Below are 9988 nucleotides of genomic sequence, written 5' to 3' on the forward strand. Positions count from 1 at the left end.
GTGGTCCCAATTGTAGTTGCTGGTAAGGAGAACTACCTGTATGCATTTAACTAAAAATAAATGCTGGTGGATTACAATTCTATATATAATTTAATCTCTTCTGGCTTCAGTGGTTTGAAGTTGGGTTGCAATTCCCTGAAGACTCTTTACATTTTAAGTGGCAAAGTTTATGTAGTTATGCAGTTCAGAAGAGAGAGAATATCATTTTCCAAAATACAAAGCTTTAAATACTTAATTATCTTCTTAAAAGGAGCAGCTAAGTTTACATTCCATCTTATAAAGCAGAATTGTAAAAATGGATGTGGTTAGACAATATTTTCATCCCCAGCATCTATTACAGGAAGGACTCCTAGGATTATTATGTTACCATTTCTTAAGGAATAGGAATTGCTGATGACATGAAGACAAGCCGTCTTCCACCGATGATACATTTGGTTCTTTCCTTTGTTTCTAAATAAAAATTAGCCCACACACCCAGAATGAAAAATGAAGAGGCAATTGTAGGGTAAATTATAGCATCATAACAGGTTCTATTTCCCTGGCCTTTCGGCTTTATTTTTTGGCAGCAACAGCTCAGAAGCAGCCAACTGCAATTTTTTAAGCTATGCATGTCTGCGTTTTGCCACCTATAACAAATGCTAATCTTGCCTGCTGCAACATCTGTCCACCCGGCGGCTTGGCCAAGGCAGCAAAAGGTCTGAGGGCGCAGGATTCCCACGTGGTTGCACAAAAGTAGAAAGGAAAGGGGAACAGACCGACAGGGGAGCGAGAATTTAACTGAAAGTTCATCCTTCACCCGGGAATCCCGCTAGCGAGATTCCTCCTCTCGTCCAGGCAATCCATCCCGTTCTCTTCGTCCCTTTAATTCTCAAATATATTCATAGGCGAAGCCGCGAGGTGGCGCTCTGCAACCAGGTTTGGAGTTCGCCGGAGCTGCGTCCCGTTTCATCCGGGTAAGACGCCTCCCCCGAACCCCACACATATCTAATCCCCGATCGATAGGGCATTCCTGGGGAAAAAGACAAGGCTTGGAAGTCGAGTTAATAAGGCATTGCTGCTTAGACAACTCCTGAGTCCTGAGGTTTTAAAGGGACAGACCTTCTGCCCTTCTCACCACTCGCCAGCTGTTGGCAGCGCGCGGACCAGAAACGCAACTTCTAAGCCAGGGAACGACAGCGCTGCTCCCCCCTCCCACCCCTCCAGGAGTTGACAGCAGTCTTCCGCGGCTGCTGACCCCGTCCTTAACCTGGACAAAGGGGAGGGACCAGAGGAGAGGAGAAGCGGATTGCTTTCTAGTCGTTTTTCAAGGGGATGAAAGGAAAGCGGGACGCTTCTTTAAAAAAGAATTGGAGTCCAAAGATCGTCCTGCTTCGTTCCGGATGAAGTTTAGCCTGCGTCCGGCGGGAGGTAGTGGCGGCTTTTCGAAAGACATCCAAGGAAACTGAGCAGGGGAACAAATCTATGTGGGAAAAGGTTGTGTGCACGCGTTTGGCTAGCTGGGTCCCGGGCAGGAGTGCAGCTGTGTGTGTGCGTGTGTGTCTGTGTGCGCGCGCGCGAGATCGGTGGGGGTGGAATGTTGCTTGGGTTTATCTAGTGTGAGAAACAGTGACGGGTGTGAATGTGTCTGCGAGAGGGTGGGAAAACGAAGGGGGAGATTATTGTCAATGGGCGGGGGGGACTGAGGCGAACCTTGTTTCTTCATTCCGCCAGTCTAATCTCGCCTCATTTTTTCCCAAGCAATACAACTTCGTGGACAGCAGCCTTGGCAAAGCCGACGCTCCTCCGCTATGGACCTTCCAGGTAATCAGCGCTCCCTCCTGCAAATCTGAGGTTGGGAAAAAGCAAGAATTCCTACCACAGGGTAGTGCGAGGTGCCTTCTTGATAGAAATGTTGGAGGAAGAGCCGGGGAGAGGGGCAATAAGAGTCGAGTCACCGAGATTCAACTTTTCAGAAACCGTTGCCCCAAACTTCCCAGGTGGGGTTTCCTGGTTCTCTGGTATTCCTCCTCGAATTTATTGGGAGGGTTGGCTGCAACCGAGCGGGGAGAGGTCAGCAAAGCTGAAACGGCCTTCTGGTTCGGGCGCGTGCGGGGAGTGGAAGCTGAGCGGGGTTTCTTGGGCGCTCGGAAAGGAAATTCGAGGGAAAAGACATCTTGGATGAGCTGAGTCAGGGTGAAGGGAAAAGGCACAAACGGACTTCACAGGCAGCCAGCTTAATCGAGACGAGAGAGAGAGAGAGGAGTTTTAATTAATTTATCCAATTTGGGTGTTCTTTAACCGCGCACGGATGCTTTGGCGCAAGATCACGTTCCCTTTCCCTCAGAGTTTACGGAGGGTGAGAGAAATAGAGAACTACTGTTATCTGTTTCTGTACAGTCTGAAAGAGAATTTCCGACAACTGTTTTTATGGGTATGGGAGTGGCAGGGCTGCTCTCCCCACCTTTTTTGGTTTCAGGAGATTTTTCGGGGAGGGGGAGGCGTAATCCAGTCTGATATATACTGAACCAGATGCGTTCCTCATGTATTCGGTGAGATTTACTCCCAGTTCCAGTCTCAATCTAAATGTAACTGAGGGGTCATCCTATGCTTAGCACTCCTTCCATTTTGTAGATTCAGGGTATAATGTAGAAGGTTCTACTATAATGAGAAATAAATTATCTTTCACTCACTCTCGTAGTGAACGAACGGTAAAGTGAGCGAACAGCTGCAGGGCAACACCCCCCCCCCTCCGACGCATGCTTGTTCTCCCCCCAAGAAAAAAATTCTATGCAGAAACCTTTATGTATAAGTCTTTACAGACACACACACACACTTATTTATTTATTTCTGGCTACTGTGGGAACTAAGGTGCTGGACGGTTGGTCCAGTCACCGCGGGAGAGGGGCTACTAGGATCCCTGAACCCCTCGTCCAGGGTCTTCCGTCTAGTTCCCCGTTGCCTGCCCGTGTGCTTGAGGAATGCGTTCCCTTCCAAAGGACCCCGTTTCTTTGCTGTGCTTCCTCGCACCACAGGGTGAGCCTTGACGGTGGCCCGCGAGGAAGGGGGTTGGGGGGACGGAGGGGGGGCTCCGCGTTCTGCTCAGCTCTGACCGCCCTTTCTCCGCTCTCTCCCTCCTGCAGGCTGCAGCTGCTACGCGCCTCCCACCTTCCTGTGAATCCCCCGTTTGCCCCGTCCGTCGCCGAGAACCGAGGCGCGCGCGAGAGAGAAACGGGCAGCGGCTGTGCTGGGGCCGCGCGGGTCCGCAGGCGGGACCAGCCGAGCCGAGCCACCGCTTGCGCGCCCGCCCGGAAAGTAAAGGCAGTTCCCGCCCGCCGCCGCCCCGCCGCCCCCTTTGGACTCCGCGGTTGGTGACGGGCCCTGCAACACAATGCCCGGGCGGCGGTCGTGGTGGCGGCGGCGGCGGGGCGAGCTGGCGGAGCCCGCTGGCAGTTACTCCTGCGTGGCAGCGGCTCTGGCCCTTCTGCTCTTCCTGCTGCCCACCAGCTGCCCGGCGGTGGGCGCGCAGAATGACACCGAGCCCATCGTGCTGGAGGGCAAGTGTTTGGTGGTATGCGACTCTAGCCCGTCCGCCGACGGTGCCATCACTTCATCGCTGGGCATCTCCGTGCGCTCTGGCAGCGCCAAGGTGGCTTTCTCGGCCACGCGCAGCACCAATCACGAGCCGTCTGAGATGAGCAACCGCACCATGACCATCTACTTCGACCAGGTCAGGTGGTGCGCCAGTCTTGTTTCCCTCCCCTCCCTTTCCACCGCCAACCTCGGCCTTGATTAAGCCCCTCCCGGAAGCAGCAACAAAGCCAAGGCTCCGCCCAACTGCCCTCCCTGCCTCCCTCCCCTTTCACCAGGTAAGCCTTCATCACATCCAAGCACCAAACACTTTGCTCCTACTCCCCCTGGTGTTACAAAGAACCGGTCACACATTTCCCGCCCCTGAGATCTTTTATCCTTAGCTCTATCTCCATTCTCCTCCCAGGCTTAGCCCTTCCCCTTGGCATCAGTGACTGGAGTCCTATTGATTGCCCAGTTCTGATCTTTTAAACCATCTTTTACCTCTATCCAAGTGACCCACTTTCTCTGCACCAGCTACCTTTGGTCTTTATGCTCCCTGCCCACATTCCAGTCAAACCCTCTTCCATATGTGTCCTCTCTCCTATCATGTCCTATTTCACCAGGGATCTTTCTCAAGTTCAAGTTTGTTTCAAGAATCTTAAGGCCATCCACTACAATAATTCACAGGCAGCATCTTGGCAGCACTTCTTCCTCATCAACTTCTTGGATGAGAACCATGACTTTATGAGTTTCCTTTTAGTGCCCAGTCTTGCACTATGTCTATCATTAAATACCACTAAGGACACCTTTCTCATTTTATCTGGAACAAGCACGACTTCAGTGTATGTGTCCTTTTCTAAGACATATCTACGTCTAATTTCTCCAGACTGGGTGACTCTGGGATTTCCTTTTGTAAATTGGACAGGAAAGACAGTCTGTAGAAATCTGCACAGCACAAGTGTAGTGCCAAGTGGGACAAGCTGAAAGATTTATTAAGGAAATCTTCAAAGAACCTATTGTGTTCTTGCAGTCTAGAAATTAAAAAAAAGATGCATTGGGATTTTATATTTTTTAAAAAATTAACTATATATCCTTAATGTATAGATACAGATGTAACACCTCAGGCTGATTGCAGTAGATAATTTAAAATAATTCTGTATACATTGTGTGTACTACTGTTGCATTTTATCTAACTCCTCAACCAAAGAATAACTTCTTCAAACCCACAGGAATTTTATGTTAAATATGTTTTGCTGTTATACATTTCTAGGAAAAATATGACAGCATAGATTGGCAGAGTTTTAGCATGAGCAGAATTATTCTGAGTCTTCTCTGATACACAAAGGGACATAGAAATGTCAGTTACTATATGAATGCTTTATGCCTACCATATTGTCATATTCATACCTTCAATTCATGACACATTGTCTTAAAAAGAAAGATTAAAATTATAGTTTGATCACTGTTGCTTTTGTATGTACATGCAATAAATCGTAGTGGTTTCTGTTTAGAAGATCAAAGCTAGAATCCTGTACCTAGGGAAATGAACTCTACTGAATTCAGTGACACTTAGCAATTATTTACATGTCTACTCAGAAGCAAATTTCACTGAACTCTTTGGGAGTGTAAAAAAAGGGTGTAGGATTGCAGATCTCTGAAAAGTAAAAAGAAAAGGAAGTGTTGAGTTCTCTATTTGTTTTTTAACATGAAACATGTTTTAAAACAGGTGTAGATAAGCTCTGAAATTCACAAGCTCTGTATCACAGCCAAAACCTTTCACTAACTTCTGAACTGCCTTTCTGTTCACTCATGCCTGGACCTTAAACACAGCAAATGGGAATCAGAAAACTGATGCTGGCAATTGTTGACAAGGTATTAATGTGATGGGCAAAGCAAATGCCTCTTCTGCATTTTTTATTCCTAAATAAAATCTATGAAGTAGTGAGCTGGTGGGAAAGCAAAATAACTGGACAGTGACTGTGGACTGGGAGCCCTCCACTTGGAAGCCTACCTACCCAGCAGTCAAAAAATAAGATCCCAAGCAAGTGCTAGCAAATAGTTGTCTAGACAGATTATAGAGAAGATTACAGGTCTGATTCTGCAAATAATATGAAAATTAATTGTATGAACCTTAAAGATCTGGTCTGGAATGTTCACTAGACCTCTCACGAGTCTGCAACTTTCAATCACATTTTTTAGATAACCTGCCAGACTGGACTGTGTAAAGTATTGGGATGAGGACCTTCTTTGTAAAACTGTTCCCTCTACCTGCTTTTGTGATACTGATGATGCTCTGAAACATTTATAACTTGGCACTGGGTATCCTTCTGCATTATTCTAATTGGCAAATGGCATTTCCTTTTACCACTAAGTCCATGTTCAGAGTCTCTGTGGGTTAAAATATACACACCCTCCTTATTTGTTCAACCCTAATTGAATAAGTTTTGCTTTAGGATGGGTGTGGGAACAGAAAAATAGAATAAGGAATGCAGATGAAGAATGCGACTTCCCTTAAAATCTGAACTCTGTTCTCCACGTTTCATCCCATACAACATGACTAAGTTTCTTTCACTTCACATTAGCACTGCAAGCCTCAAGAGACACAATTAGTTTCAGTACTGTCATATGAAAATGTAAAATCTGGTGGCTTGTTCAATGGACTATTTTCCTCTTTTCTTTGTGTACGTCTCAGCAATGATATATTCTGTTTTCTCCTTCACTGTGCAGACATAGGCTGCCATCATGTGTCTTTCATTCTCTCAAAGTGCACCACTGGGTAAATCAATCAGCCGTCTGAACAGATCCTTTTACAATACCTTGGGAACTGGCTTCTTCCCCCCGCAGTCCATTTTAATTGTACAGCAAATGCCAGTGGTTTTGCACTGCTGGGGCGGGGGAAGACTGAGAGCTGCCTCTCCTCCACCCCACTTTCCATTTAATGAAGGAACAACCTGATTTCTTTCTTTTTCTCCTCCAGGTATTAGTTAATATTGGGAACCATTTTGACCTCGCTTCCAGTATATTTGTAGCACCAAGAAAAGGAATCTATAGCTTCAGTTTCCATGTTGTGAAAGTATATAACCGACAAACTATCCAGGTATGTGCCAATATTAGTGGTTCCTCCTTAGAACAGTCATTTCATTTCACAAAATCATTCACACAAAGACTTGTTAAAATACACAATGAGGAATGGATCCATGTCCTAAATTATTTATTAAACTACTATTTAGCAGTGTTATAAAATAACAGGGTGGACTCTGTTGCCTCATCAGTGATGTAATTTTCCATCCTTGGTCAGTTTCCTTTGACTGAGCTAACTGGGAGAGGAAAGCAAATATGTGTCATCCACAGCCTGATCTGGGAGGGAATTTGTAGATCATCTGAAACCTTTTCAGTATCCTCCTGCATTAAGGAGATGTGTTCTAGCCTACCTTGTCACCCACTCTTTATTTTGGGTTTCCTGCATGTAGGGGAGCTGACTTGCCTGTGGTTATAATGTACTATGTGAATGTGTGTTTGTGAGTTCTATTGGGATATAATAGTAAACTTTTAGATAAATCTTACAAGACCACTTAGCTGATATTTCTTTTGTACTGCAGGTAAGTTTAATGCAAAATGGCTATCCCGTGATTTCAGCTTTTGCTGGCGATCAAGATGTTACCAGGGAAGCAGCCAGCAACGGGGTCTTGCTTCTTATGGAAAGAGAAGACAAAGTGCATCTCAAGCTGGAGAGAGGAAATCTCATGGGAGGATGGAAATATTCAACCTTTTCAGGGTTCTTAGTCTTTCCATTATAAAGAAAGAGCAAGGTGAATCCTAATCTGCAAGCCGGCACAGGAATTTGGTCGTTAAATAACAACAACAAATGAAAAGACCCCCCTGTCTCCTCCTAGAACTTGGCTAGACCTGCCGGTAATTCTAAACACCCCATCAGACTGCCATCACAGAAGAATGAGAAAACTTCTTGATGCCATTCTTTGTGTTAACTCTTGACAGTTCCTTGAGAAATTTGCAGCTCTGATTAGTTTTAGATGACAGTCATCTTTAAGAAAAAAGAAATGATCAACCTGAGCAATTTGTACCTGTGATTGTAAAGTCAATTTTGGATTTTATTGTTGGGATTTCATTTACTTTCTTCCCTTTCTTCCTCTACTTGTCCTGAAGGGATGCATTAATTGGGACCACAGAAGTGTTTCTATGGGACTTATTCCAAAGCCAGAAGACCCTGATATCTGATGATACCTTCCTGTGTGCTTTCTCTTTTTGTGTTTGCATAGCCTTAAAAAAAAAAAAAAAAACAAAGTACCAAGAGAAAAACAAGAATTGCTCCAAACTTCAAACCTGTATATTCTGGGGGAGGATAATTTTTGGACATTACTGTGTCAAGAAGTGCTTTATTCAGTGAAGCAAATTTTGCACGATTGGAACCTATTTTATTTTGTGTTACTCGTGTTTTCCATCATCCTTCTTTCCATTTTCTGACTGTTCTTGTGCTAAAGAAGAAAGGTGGTTTGACCCATATGATAAAGCAAGCACATATATACTCTGTGGCTTGCACTGAAACTAACCAATGAACGATGCTGCGTGCGCTATCCAGCTGGTTTAATAGAAGCATTTGTTGGCACAGTGGAAGACAATACAGCTCGAGTTGGAAAGGGAGGGACTGACATTTCTGATATTACCTGAATCTGTTCCAGAAGGTTGTGAATATCTCAAGTGAAAATACTGTAAAATAATAGCATTTCTTTGCATTACTGGGAATCATTTGCTGCTTTCCTGATATTTATTTGATGGATTAATTTACTTATGGTTATATATGCTGTGATTTGGCCTCTCTGAGTGTTCCAACAAGTTATCTTCCCTCCAGGTTAAATAAAAATAGATACACACCAAATTTGCTAGGATCAACAATTTGTGTGCCAGAATCAGGGACACTGAAATCCAGAGGCTTTGAAAGCTTACAAAGATTATGTGGTTCAACTATAAATATACCATAATTTGTATATCTTTTTCTTTGCTTTTTGTTGAAGCTTCCCCAAGTAACATCCAAAGACTTCTGAGTAGTCTTAATCCAATACTGTATACAAAAAGTCACTGATTTCAAATAATAAAAGAAGAAACCTCAGGTTGAATTAACATTCACCTTCTATGTGTCAATGTAACCAAAATGCTGATGAACTTTAGATTCAGAATAAATGGGTTTCATGTCCAACTTGCCTTCTTTTTACTTTTATGTAAGTGTCAAAGGTAGCTGGGCAACACAGGGAAAACTGCATTTTGGACTAAAAAAAGAGAAAGTAATGAGAATTTGGAGGGATGGGTTGTTTGCTTTTTTAAACCAATCTGTTTTTAAAATTCATATTTCAAATATGTTTTTGAGGAGCTGGGTAGATTGGGATTTTATTTTCCTTTTGATGGCTTCTTCTTTCCCTTCTCAAGGAACAAAAATAATGCAAATGTTTGCAGAATCCAAGGAAGAAATATACTGCATTGCATAGAGGACATATTTTTCATTCTAAATTTGTTATTGAAGGGTCACTATTAATTGAAATAATTCCTAGCAGCATATCTGTGTACTTTGAAATATTTTTCTAAGAAAAGAATTCTAAAAACTGTGTTTTTCTCTTTACTTTTGTTGACTCTGCTTCTTACCTTGTGGATTTAGAAAATCCAATTAAGTATTGGTTTTGCATTTGGGTTGTTTCTAACTCAAATTCTGTATAGATTTTTTTTTTAACCACTTGCAGCAGTCTAACAGGGTCACACTATATAGCAAATTTCTATCCGTAGATTCTTAGATATAAGGATATAGATTTTTAAAATATATATATTTATGGTGTACTAGAGTCTGTGAATATAGATTTTAGTGCTGAATGTGATATAATATTATATAACTTATCCAATGGGAAATCTGGACAGGTATTTTATTTTTGTTGCATTGCAAATATATTTCATTCCAATCTTTATTACTTTATGGCATGCCTTAGTACCTCCTGAACACAAAACTAAGCAAAATTCTAATTGAATGCTTGAATTGGAGCATGAATAGCAGATGTGAAATACTTGTGGGTATCCAGGTCTTGTTGGACTACAGGGCTTAACACATCTGGGCACTGCCCTGGTAGAAGTCCAGCATCTGGAAGGCTGTAAATTCTCCATATCAGTATATAGTTTGAACAGATTTCAATGCATCTGCACATGTTCCCTTCTCTATGTTACTGGGTGAATCCATAAGCACTGGTTGCAGGAACAAGCAAACCAGTTTTTCATGTTTGTACATAAAACTGCATCAAATTATTTGCTATGCAGTGTCTTATTCCAGTGTTCTGGTACAACACCAAAAAGAAGTATGAGTGTAATTGCAGGTTCAGTTATATTTAGTCTGCTGTTTTTCAGGTAGCAGTCATCTGAGCATGAACTATCAAGTTACATATGTGTT

At 43.3% G+C, this 9988-nt stretch overlaps 1 protein-coding gene across 1 annotated transcript; it reads left to right on the forward strand.

The window, feature by feature from the left end:
- Positions 1–1061: 1061 nt before the first annotated feature.
- CBLN2 (cerebellin 2 precursor) lies at positions 1062–8929 on the forward strand. Its single transcript, XM_088130606.1, has 5 exons — positions 1062–1407; positions 1738–1800; positions 3120–3706; positions 6527–6646; positions 7149–8929. Exons 3-5 carry the CDS (start codon positions 3368–3370, stop codon positions 7344–7346), a joined length of 657 nt encoding a protein of 218 aa, XP_087986732.1. The 5' UTR covers positions 1062–1407; positions 1738–1800; positions 3120–3367; the 3' UTR covers positions 7347–8929.
- The last annotated feature ends 1059 nt before the right edge of the window (positions 8930–9988 follow it).

Source organism: Python bivittatus, unplaced genomic scaffold (assembly GCF_059951505.1).
Source record: "Python bivittatus isolate LINGU-HERP-01145 unplaced genomic scaffold, Pbiv_v1 ctg000840_np1212, whole genome shotgun sequence".
In the NCBI taxonomy this organism is placed as follows: Eukaryota; Metazoa; Chordata; class Lepidosauria; order Squamata; family Pythonidae; genus Python; species Python bivittatus.

Excerpts from the sequence above, each read along its gene's own strand:
- CBLN2 (XM_088130606.1), top strand. The coding sequence starts at position 3,368 with ATGCCCGGGCGGCGGTCGTGGTGGCGGCGGCGGCGGGGCGAGCTGGCG. Across the intron at positions 3,707-6,526 it reads TGACCATCTACTTCGACCAG|GTATTAGTTAATATTGGGAA; the intron begins GTCAGGTGGTGC and ends TTTCTCCTCCAG. Across the intron at positions 6,647-7,148 it reads ATAACCGACAAACTATCCAG|GTAAGTTTAATGCAAAATGG; the intron begins GTATGTGCCAAT and ends TTTGTACTGCAG.